We start from the raw sequence: 10,836 nt of genomic DNA, 5'->3' as shown, positions 1-10,836 counted from the left end.
GCACTTGGGCCATCCTCCACTGCACTCCCAGGCCACAGCAGAGAGCTGGCCTGGAAGAGGGGCAACCGGGACAGAATCCAGCGCCCCAACTGGGACTAGAACCCGGTGTGCCGGCGCCACTAGGCGGAGGATTAGCCTAGTGAGCCACGGTGCCGGTCAAGATTTTGACATAGAGCATTACCAGCTGGGATACACTGGAGAAGTTTTTAAAATCCCCATTTCTCAGTTTCCTCATTTATAAAAGATGGACAGGAATAGTACCCAGAATAGAGTTTTTGTGAAGACTGAGTAATTTTACAGGTATAGTATTTAAAAGAATATCTGGAAAAAGTAGTCCCTCCTTTTTTCTTCTATTTTGAAATGTGTATAAAACTAATTCTTTCACAAGTAGTTATTTCTTTTTTTTTTAATTTGACAGGTAGAGTTATAGATAGTGAGAGAGAGACAGAGAGAAAGGTCTTCCTTCCGTTGGTTCACTCCCTAATGGCCGCCACGGCCGGCACTATGCCAATCTGAAGCCAGGAGCCGGGTGCTTCCTCCCAGTCTCCCATGTGGGTGCAGGGACCTAAGCACTTGGGCCATCCTCTGCTGCCCTCCTGGGCCACAGCAGAGAGCTGGACTGGAAGAGGAGCAATGAAGACCAATACCCGATGCCTCAACGGGGACTAGAACCCAGGGTGCTGGCATCGCAGGCGGAAGATTAGCCAAGTGAGCCACAGCACCAGCCACAAGTTGTTATTTCTTCTCATGGCACACAGTTGATATGCTTTATGCTAACAAAATCTCTCTTGCCCTCCTCTTTTATTCTGAATTTTACAAACTGTCTCTTTGCTATGCACTTAACTATCCCCTCAAATTTCAGCTGTTGAATCCTTTACTCCCAATGTGATGACATGTGGAGATGAGGACTTTAAAAGTATTAGGTTTGTATCAAGATATGAAAATGGGGTCTTCAAATTTGATTCAGTCCCCTTCTAAGAAGAGACATCAGAGAGCCGGGTTTCTGAATCTCAATCTTTCTCTCTCTCTCTTTTTGTGTTTGTGTGTGTGTGTGTGTGTGCGTGTGTACACAGCAAGAGAATAACTATTTTCAAGCAAGGAACACCAGATATAGACTGACACCTTGATCTTAGATTTTCCATCTCCAGAACTGTGAGAAATAAATTTCTATTATTTAAACCCCTTGGACTACAGTACTTTCTTACTGAGCCTGAGCCTTAGAGGGTGGGAGGGAACGAGTGCACAAAAAGCCTACCTGATTATATGAAACAAGGCATGCCCCTTTTTTCAAGCTAAATCCCTGGCTAATCACAAAGGGAACAGCTCATATCTCTGTATAAGTCAAATAGTAAGAATTAGAGAGTTTATGTCAGAAGATTGATCCAGTGGGAAATCCTTAGATCCTGCCCTTGTAAGCACCACAGAAGTATTTGCTATTATTTTAAGTATACTATACATGTATCATTGTATTAGGGTATCATTGTTTTTAGGGTAGTGAGGAATGACAACTAGAAGAACAATTCAGAAAGGAAGACATCATGCATAAAAGCCTAAACATTCGCAGAAAACTAAGAATTCCAGAGAAGCAGGAAATCAAAGGCTGAGGCCACTAAGCAAAATAGAAGCCTCAGTAAACAGATTTGAGGATTCCTAAGCAAGTGACATCTGGTCACACCAGTTGGCTGCTACTATTGTACTCTCTAGAGTCTGAATATGGGTATTTTAGAAAGGAGGCACTTGCAACAGAGAGCGATGAAAAACTGAAAAACAGAAAAATGAACTTTACCTGCAGTAAGAAAAGAATGAAACCCACAGATCCTTTCTTGGAACTGTTCTTGCAAGGGCATGAGAAGAGGCCTAATCCCATTGATTAGGAATCACAGCGCTTTGTATGAACACTTGGATCATCGTAACTTCCTAGGAATAGCTGGCAACAAGGAGCCTGAAGTAAATGTTTGATTTTGGAGCAGTGAGGACTACAAGATATATAATACCATAAACCACCTTAAAATTAGAGCAATTCCCATAATATAGGCTTAAGTAGATTGGAAATTAAGGAATCTAAGAATATGGGAACAAAGTAATGAACAAGTACATGCCATCCATGTAGGAATGGGTTAGCAAGTGGATAGTTCTAGTTACCTTGAAGTAAATAAACAGGGTAAAATGACTTGTCAACTGACTCAGGGTGATACTTCCAAGCCATGGAAATACATTTAATGACAAAGATCCAAACAAAACGAACTTCAGAAACAATGCAATGTAAAGCAACACAAAGCATCTGGACATCATGATTAGAATGATAATAAGAGAAATATACTCATTGCTAATGTTTTATTATTTCTACAATTTAGTTAGCATGTGCTATACGCTAGGTACCTTATAATTCACTCAAAATAATTGTATATAATAACTATTATTCTCATATAAGAAATACAATGTTCTAATGAATATGTAAGTCATATAAATATGTAAGTTAATAGATAATTTCACATAGATCTTATAACTAGTAAATTAAAAGGTTTGGAATTGATTCTAGGTTGTTACGCTCCAAAAGATTGATTTTTCACTGTATCAACATAACTAGCTTGCATGAATTAAAGCATAATAACAAATTAAAGTGATCTTTTTTGAATACGTCAGATAGTTATGAGATGCCGTTCTAGTCACTGAGTAAAAGAGAGAAAAAAAGGGATACTGTAAAGTACATTGAAATAGAGAATGCTTGTTTCAGGGAGCACTAACCCAACATCAAAAGGTGTGCATGAGGATGACTGCCAGTTAGATTCCAGAGTCACAGAAATTGAATGAAACTAGACCAATTTCAGAGAAAAAAATTTTAAGGGAAAATTTCTAACTGAAAAGTGACTAGAGACCAATATTACAGTATGTTCCAGACCAGTAGTCAGGTCCTTAGATCCCCAGCTCTGGTCCTTTTACTTATTAACCTTCTAGGGATCTTGATCACTCCTGGGATTCTATGACTCTGTGACTCTATGGTTCTGTAATTCTAAGATAAAGCACAAAAAAATGCCAGTGTTCCAGACAGCCTCTGGACAGTAAAAGAACATGATCTAGACTGAAGAACCAGACAAGTCATTTTCCTCCAGTTCAAAATATCAACTATACCATCATGAACTCAAGAGATGCACATAGTCCTGTATTTTTGATATTTCCTCCAGAGATCACTGTTCCGGATTATCAATCAACAGTCATTACAGCTACATCCTATGAGTCTCAAAGCCCCTTGGAGAAATTACTTGTTGGAAGAATGAAAATCTCAGGGGTAAGAATTATTCCAAGTAAGTTCTATTAAGGGTGGGAAAAGGATAGGAAAAGATATCTGATGACACATGTTTTAAGGTAGGAGTCAATTCTGACTTATCCTCACTCAACTCAGGAAGTATGGATTATATTTCTATACTAATTAAGAACAAGCAAAGGTTTCTGGGCTCTTTAAATCAGTCTCCTAAGTATCTGTGATATTTTTCTTTCAAAGAAAGGAAACTGAAAATCAAGCAGAAGGCAACAGTCTAGATTCTATATCCTGGGTTATTATATACTACAATTTTATAGTTGCCCAATCAAAAACCAGAATTCACAATTTGATGACATGACAAATATGTATATTTTTATATATGGGGCTTTTGCAGAATGTCCTCTTAATACCATAAGCATTCTGCTCTTTATCCATCCACCTATTTACTCCATAAGCAGCAATTTACTTTTATTTACCAAATTGTAACCAAGATAATAAGGGGAGGTTGTAATGTGGCCCTTATCTTCTAAAACATCTTCCCTTTCAATCCTCAGCGTCCAGAATTGAAAACTCAAAGAAATTAGTCTTTTTCAGAAATAAAAGTAGAGAAAACATAGCTCACCAACATACAGAAGAGGGCTATACACCCATACTGCTTGAGCATCTATTCTTATTTAAGAGAATCTTAACCTCTGCTAAAGAGCTCAAGTTATTTTAACAAATAGTTATTGAATTTTGTGCAAAGAACTGTGTTGGACACCATAGGGGATGCATAAATAAACACAATATAGTTTCTTTCATTGAGGAGGAGAAATATATAAATTTGAAGTAATAATAAAATGAAAACATTAAAAAATACATTTCGGTGGAGCATCTAGTAAGAGCCATAAATGGTGGTAGTGATGGGAGGATCCAGAAAGAGAGAGAGAGAAAGTTACTTTCAGCCAAGAGATGAGACAACTTCACCAAATATTTGGCATTGAATCTGGGCTCTGAAGAAGTGATGTGATTTCAGCCAGTGAAAACAAAAAGCAAGGAGGGGAGCAGAATATTCCCAATGGAGAAAGCATCATTCATAAATGCATGGAATAGTAGAGGTTGGAAATGAGAAAGGAAAGCTAGGAGAAATCAATCTGGGATGAAAAGATGTGAGAGGATCGAAAATATAGGAAATAAGAAACAATTAGGATGGGAAAGATAAACCACGGTAAATCACACAACTGAGTATTATTCAGTGCTTAAAGAAGTGCACCATCCAGCCACTAAGAGATACAGAGGAGCCTTAAACACACGCTGCTGCACGAAAAAAGGTCAACTTTAAAATGCTACATACTGCATGATTCCAGCTATATGGCGTTCTTGAAAAGATAAAAGTATGGAGACATTAAAAAGGTCAGTGACTACCAAGGAATCTGCAGGAGGCAGGTAGTAATGAACAGGCAGAGCACAGGGGATTTTAGGGCCAGGAAAAGTGTGACACTGACACTATTGTAGTAGATCCATGTCAAAACTCAGACAATGTGCAGTACAATGAACTAAGCCTAATGTAAACTGTATGCTTTGGTTGACTATGTGTCATCAACTGTAACAAAAATACTCCACTGACATGAGATGTTGCTCATAGCAGGAATGGCTGAGTGGAGTAAGCTGCAGGGTAACTTTCTGTGCTTTATCCTCTATTTTGCTGTGAATCTACAACTACTCCAAAATATAATATTCATTAATTTGGACAAAATGGTAAGTATGGAAAATTCTATGTTGTGTATCTTAACATGTTAAAAAGAAACACACACACACACACACAATGAGGCCAGCATTATACTGTAGTGGGTAAAGTGGCCACCTGCAATGCCAGCATCCCATATGGGCACCATTTTAAGTCCCAGCTGCTCTACTCCCAACCCAGCTCCCTCCTAATTGTCTGGAAAAAGCACTGGAAGATGGTTCAGGTGTTTGGGTCCTGCCAGTCATATGGAGACCCGGATGAAGCTCCAGGCTCCTGGCTTCAGCCTGGTCCAGCCCTTTCCATTCTGTAGCCATTTGGGGAATGAAACAGTGGATGAAAGATCTTTCTCACTCTGATCTTCAAATAAATTTTGTCTTATTTTTAAAGATGTATTTATTTATTTTAAAGGTGGAGTTCACAGAGAGAGGGGGCAGGAGAGAAAGAGATGCTCTGTTTGCTTGTTCACTGCCAGTCCTCCAAGCCTACTGAAGCATTATCACATTCCTGGACCCAGAGCACTCCCATATCTTTGGCTTATTTGTCTTTCTCCCTGCTAATCAAATCTTGTGGTAAAAGAAATTCATTCAGAAAAGAGTTTTAAAGAATACACATTTCTAGCTTCCAACTCTCTCAAAACTGTGGTTCAGCAGTTTAGGTTTGAGGCCTCGGGACTTGGTGTGTATTTCCTACAGCTTGTTTGCTTGTTCTAATAATTATGTGGATTGGTAATTAATTATCTCACTTTATAACATTTGTAAGAATGGAATATAGAAGTTTCATTCTTGGCAACTGGGTTTCTGGTTTTCCTGTTCATATTTCTGGTTGTTTTCTTAGTTTCTAAATATTTATTTTATATGTGTGTCTGTGCGTTTATGTGTATTTTAAAAGATATACTTGAGGGGCTGCTGTTGTGGCATAGGGGGTCAAGGTACAGACTACATGCCAACATCCCATATGGGTGCTGGTTTGAGTGCCAGATGCTTGATTTCTGATCTGCTAATGTCCTGGGAAGGCAGTGGAAGATGGCCCAAGTACTTTCTGATCGTCTACTTCTGTTTGAGTCCAAGCCTATATGGTGATTTAGAATTCAGTGCTTCTCAGATGTTCACAATAATTTAGATCATTTCACAAACCACTAAATATCAGATGCAGGGATTAATAAAAGGCCCAGGAGCACTGCCAGTGGAATTCTACTGTCCTTCCCTAACTTACAAAAAAAAAGTAACCGCATTTTTCCCGAAAGAAGATATTCTACATGGAAGAGAACCCACCACTTTGCTTTTCCCTCACTGTGACTTCTTTTATTTACAGACTCTCCAGATCCTGCTTGGGATTATGAACTTTTCTTTTGGAATGATTTTCCTTTTCACTTTGGTACAACCATACCCAAGGTTCCCCTTTATATTTATTTCAGGATATCCATTCTGGGGCTCTGTTTTGGTGAGTATAATCAACCAAGGATGTTTGGGAATTCTTAGTTACAAAATAAACCAGATTTGGCTATAGGAGAAGCTTTGAAAAGAGGGAGGGGGTGCCCAAACATTACCTTTATTGAAATCATTTCCCCATTAATTCATCAGAGTTAGTAATATACCATCACTGGGTCTTGAAGTTTCTTTGGGAATTTTCTTTTATGTCTTGAAGTTGCTCATTTCTCTGTTCATCCATTCAGAATTACTTATTATTCATTATAAGCCACATATAGAAAGAAAAGTAATGAGAATCCAAAGGTTAGTACATAATCCCTTCCTTCAAAGGGCTCTCCATCTAGCAAGAAAGAAAACATGCAAAGGCAGTGTGATAAATGATTGTTATGCATGCTCAGAAAGCAAGCAAAGATGAAAATGCACTTTATTCTTTAAAGAAGTTGGGAAGTCACTTCTCAGATATGCCTTTTTTGCACAGAGGCATTTAATGTAGCACATTTAGAAACATTCAATAATCATTAATTTAGCACCCAACTCAGTGCCAGAGAATGGACAGGCTGAGGGCATGGACAGAATGGAAAGAAAAGGTCAGTCCTTTGTCCTTCCCCTGTAAGTGGGAAGTCAGATATTTTCCACAGTGTATGATGAGTAACGATAGGCAGAGGGGCTGCCTCTACAGGAAAAGCACCTAATTAGGGAGGATACCCCAGAAATATTTCCAGTTTGACCGAGTTTTAAAGGATGAGTGACGAGTCAAGTGAGGACACACACAAAAGAATGGGATAAGGAATGCTTGGGTGTAAAGGCTGGGGATACCTTGCAGCCCACCAAGGGAGAAGCAAGAGCAAGGATGGACATATGGCAAAGAGTCTTCTTATTCTGTGAACGATACTGATTCAGCACAAAGAATAAGGGTTGAACTGATGAGCTACCAAAATATTACCAAATTTAAACGTGGGTTATTATCATCATATTTGAAGTTTCCATTAGATAAAATGCTCTGCATTTGACTTATCTCCATGGAAATTCTTTTTTTTAACTTTTATTTAATGAATATAATTTCCAAAGTACGGCTTATGGATTACAATGGCTTCCCCCCATAACGTCCCTCCCACCCGCAACCCTCCCCTTTCCCACTCCCTCTCCCCTTCCATTCACATCAGGATTCATTTTCGATTCTCTTTATATGCAGAAGATCAGTTTAGCATACATTAAGTAAAGCTTTCAACAGTTTGCTCCCACACAGAAACATAAAGTGAAAAATACTGTTTGAGTACTAGTTATAGCATTAAATCACAATGTACAGCTCACTAAGGACAGAGATCCTACATGAGGAGTAAGTGCACAGTGACTCCTGTTGTTGACTTAACAAATTGACACTCTTGTTTATGGCATCAGTAATCACCCTAGGCTCTTGTAATGAGCTGCCAAGGCTATGGAAGCCCCATGAGTTCACCAACTCTGATCATATTTAGACAAGGCCATGGTCAAAGTGGAAGTTCTCTCCTCCCTTCAGAGAAAGGTACCTCCTTCTTTGATGACCCATTCTTTCCACTGGGATCTCACTTGTGGAGATCTTTCATTTAGGTTTTTTTTTTTTTTTTGCCCCAGAGTGTCTTGGCTTTCCATGCCTGAAATACTCTCATGGGCTTTTCAGCCGGATCCGCATGCCTTAAGGGCTGATTCTGAGGCCAGAGTGCTGTTTAGGACATCTGCCATTCTATGAGTCTGCTGTGTATCTCACTTCCCATGGTGGATCGTTCTCTCCCTTTTTTATTCTATCAGCTAGTATTTGCAGACACTATTCTTGTTTACATGATCCCTTTGGTTCTTAGTCCTATCATTTTGATCATACCAGGGGATTCCAATTCAATCCCATCAAAGTGGCATGTACCAATGCCATCTCACTAGTCCCAGTGATCAATTTCTGTCCATGGAAATTCTTGCGACTGTTTTTCAGAATTACTAGCATATGAGTTGCATCACCGCTTTATGTCCTTGTCCAATCAAACCCATTAGATGCAATAAGACAGAATCGATCTTATTGGCTATAAACTGATTTGATGAATGTCTGATGCTATCAAGGCTGAGTCAACAATGGCTACATAGGAAGATGGATGACAGAACTAAAACCCAGGGAAGTTTTAAAACTTCTCATGTTCACACAAATTATTTCAGCTAAATAATTGACTTCTAATCCAACGTTTAGTTTACAGTTCACTGTGAACAGTCATACAAGGCAGCTTACCCTTTTCACTGCCTTGAGGATTGTGATCTCAAGAACATAGAAAGGAAATGTGCAGAGGTCTATTCTGTCAAAACTCCTTAACTTTAGCTACAGATGTTCATCACTAAGATATTTATTCTTTTCAACAGTTCATTAATTCTGGAGCTTTTCTAATTACATTGAAGAGAAAAATGACAAAAACTCTGGTGAGTTATATTTCTATCTCATTAATAATGTAGGATCTCTGTCCTTAATGTGTTGTACTATGTGAATTAACGGTAAAACTACTACTTAAACAGTACTGTATACTTTGTGTATCTGTGTTGGGTGTAAACTGTTGAAATCTTTACTTAGTATATACGAAGTTGATCTTCTGTATATAAAGATAATTGAAAATTAATCTTGATAAAGAATGGGATGAGAGAGGGAGTGGAAGATGGGATAGTTGCGGGTGGGAAGTAGGTTATGGGGGGGAAAGCCGCTATAATTTGAAAGTTGTACTTTAGAAATTTATACTTATTAAATAAAAGTTGGAAAAAAGTATAACTTCAAAATAATTTATTCTAGCCTTGAAAGTTAATTTAGAAAGTTATTAGGCCACTAATAATTCCATAAACTGCTAATGATACTAATCAATGGCTTCCTGCCTTCATAGAATCATAAATTAGTGCCAAAAGAGCATTTTCTAGGCTATCCAGTTGATTTCTTATTTTATGTATGAAGACACTGAGGTATAGAGTAATTCAATGACTTATCCAGTTGTGCCAGTCAATTAATGATAGAATAGGCATCAATATTCCAAGTATCACATTAATTCATTCTTTCTGAAAGTATTTGTGATACCTATTGCATTATGGACATTTTGACAGGCACTAGTTTGTTTGCCTCATATGAAAGACACACTATAGACAACTTAATTAAATCCTATGCCAAATTTGGAAATAAAGAATATACTAGGAAATAAAGAATACACTGTTATGTTGACTAGGTTTAGCTTAGTGGTTAAGATATCCATATCCCACATCAGAGTACCTGGGTTTGTTACCTGGTTTCGGCTCCTGACTCCAGCTTCCTACCAGTGTAGACCCTGGGAGGCAGCAGTGATAGCTGAAGTAATTGTACAGGTAGTCACATCAGAGACCTGGATTGCATTTCTGGCTCCTGACTTCCAGCTGTTACAGGCATTTGTAGAGTGAACCAGCAAATGGGAGCATTCTCTTTCTCTCTCTTTCTCTCTGAATTAAACAAACCAATAATTTTTAAAAGGGTTAAACTATTAATGAGTGTAAAATTATAACTTGTAGATAAATTATAAGCAAAATATTTTATTAACGCAAAGAATTAAAGTAAATTAATAAGTCAATAAATTATTTTTGGCAAAAAAAATCTCCTGTAAGTTTGTAGTTATAGGAAGAAATAACAATGGCAAAGAAACTTAACTGTTAAACACAACAGTTCTTAAAACAAAACCATAGATAAGCCATGACTTTCATTAGAGCATCAAAATGCAATGCAACACATCCTATACCTCTTTTGTTCTGTGTGCTCTCCTATCCCCAACTGGGTGGGATGTAACTTAGGCACAGAATGGGATGCAAAAAGTTGTTACAAGTTCACTGGATCCCCTTATTCTGTAGAAAAGGTCCTGAAGTCCAAAGAAATGAGATTTGCACACATTCACACAGCTGGTCTGTGGCACTTTAAGGCTCCTAAGCCTGCTCTCTGGGCTCCCCAGTCCATCACTTTGTCTATGGTGAGTCACTGTGTTATGTTCTTATTCTATTTCAGATGAAAGCAAGCCAAATAATGAATTCTCTTAGTGTTCTGGGAGCAATAGCTGGAATCATTCTCCTCATATTTGGTTTCCTTCTAGACCAAAACTACATTTGTGGTTATTCTCAAGAAAGTGATGAGTGTGATGCTATTACTGTGATATTCACTGTAAGTATTTGCATTTTTTGATTGAGGAGTAAATGGTTTATTCAGAAAGATTTATAAGTACCATCAAGATAATGTTTTGGGCATACATTTTTTTTTATTTCACCAACACATGAAACCCATAACACTTGATAAATGTTAAACCAAGCATTATAAAATAAAAAAGCACATTGTAATACCCACCTTGAGGAATTCACATAAGACACAAAATATGTACACAGATGATTATAAATATAAGGTGATAAATATAACAGTGTGT

General features: G+C 37.9%; 1 protein-coding gene and 1 long non-coding RNA gene across 2 annotated transcripts in view; one reads left to right on the top strand and one right to left on the bottom strand.

The window, feature by feature from the left end:
• Positions 1-3,133: 3,133 nt before the first annotated feature.
• The window catches only part of LOC100357463 (membrane-spanning 4-domains subfamily A member 5), a 14,745-nt gene continuing 7,042 nt past the window's right edge, over positions 3,134-10,836 (top strand). Inside the window, exons 1-4 of the mRNA XM_002709188.6 lie at positions 3,134-3,286; positions 6,297-6,425; positions 8,789-8,845; positions 10,428-10,580. Of these exons, the coding sequence (XP_002709234.1) occupies positions 3,134-3,286; positions 6,297-6,425; positions 8,789-8,845; positions 10,428-10,580 (492 nt within the window). The remainder of the gene's footprint in view (positions 3,287-6,296; positions 6,426-8,788; positions 8,846-10,427; positions 10,581-10,836) is intronic.
• The window catches only part of LOC127493038 (uncharacterized), a 16,394-nt gene continuing 15,248 nt past the window's right edge, over positions 9,691-10,836 (bottom strand). Inside the window, exon 3 of the long non-coding RNA XR_016216802.1 lies at positions 9,691-9,874. This is a non-coding gene — a long non-coding RNA (uncharacterized LOC127493038). The remainder of the gene's footprint in view (positions 9,875-10,836) is intronic.

The sequence above is a fragment of the Oryctolagus cuniculus genome, chromosome 1 (genome assembly GCF_051225735.1).
Source record: "Oryctolagus cuniculus isolate XC-2025 breed Fujian yellow rabbit chromosome 1, ASM5122573v1, whole genome shotgun sequence".
NCBI lineage: Eukaryota > Metazoa > Chordata > Mammalia > Lagomorpha > Leporidae > Oryctolagus > Oryctolagus cuniculus.
This window is presented reverse-complemented; position numbering and strand designations above follow the sequence as displayed.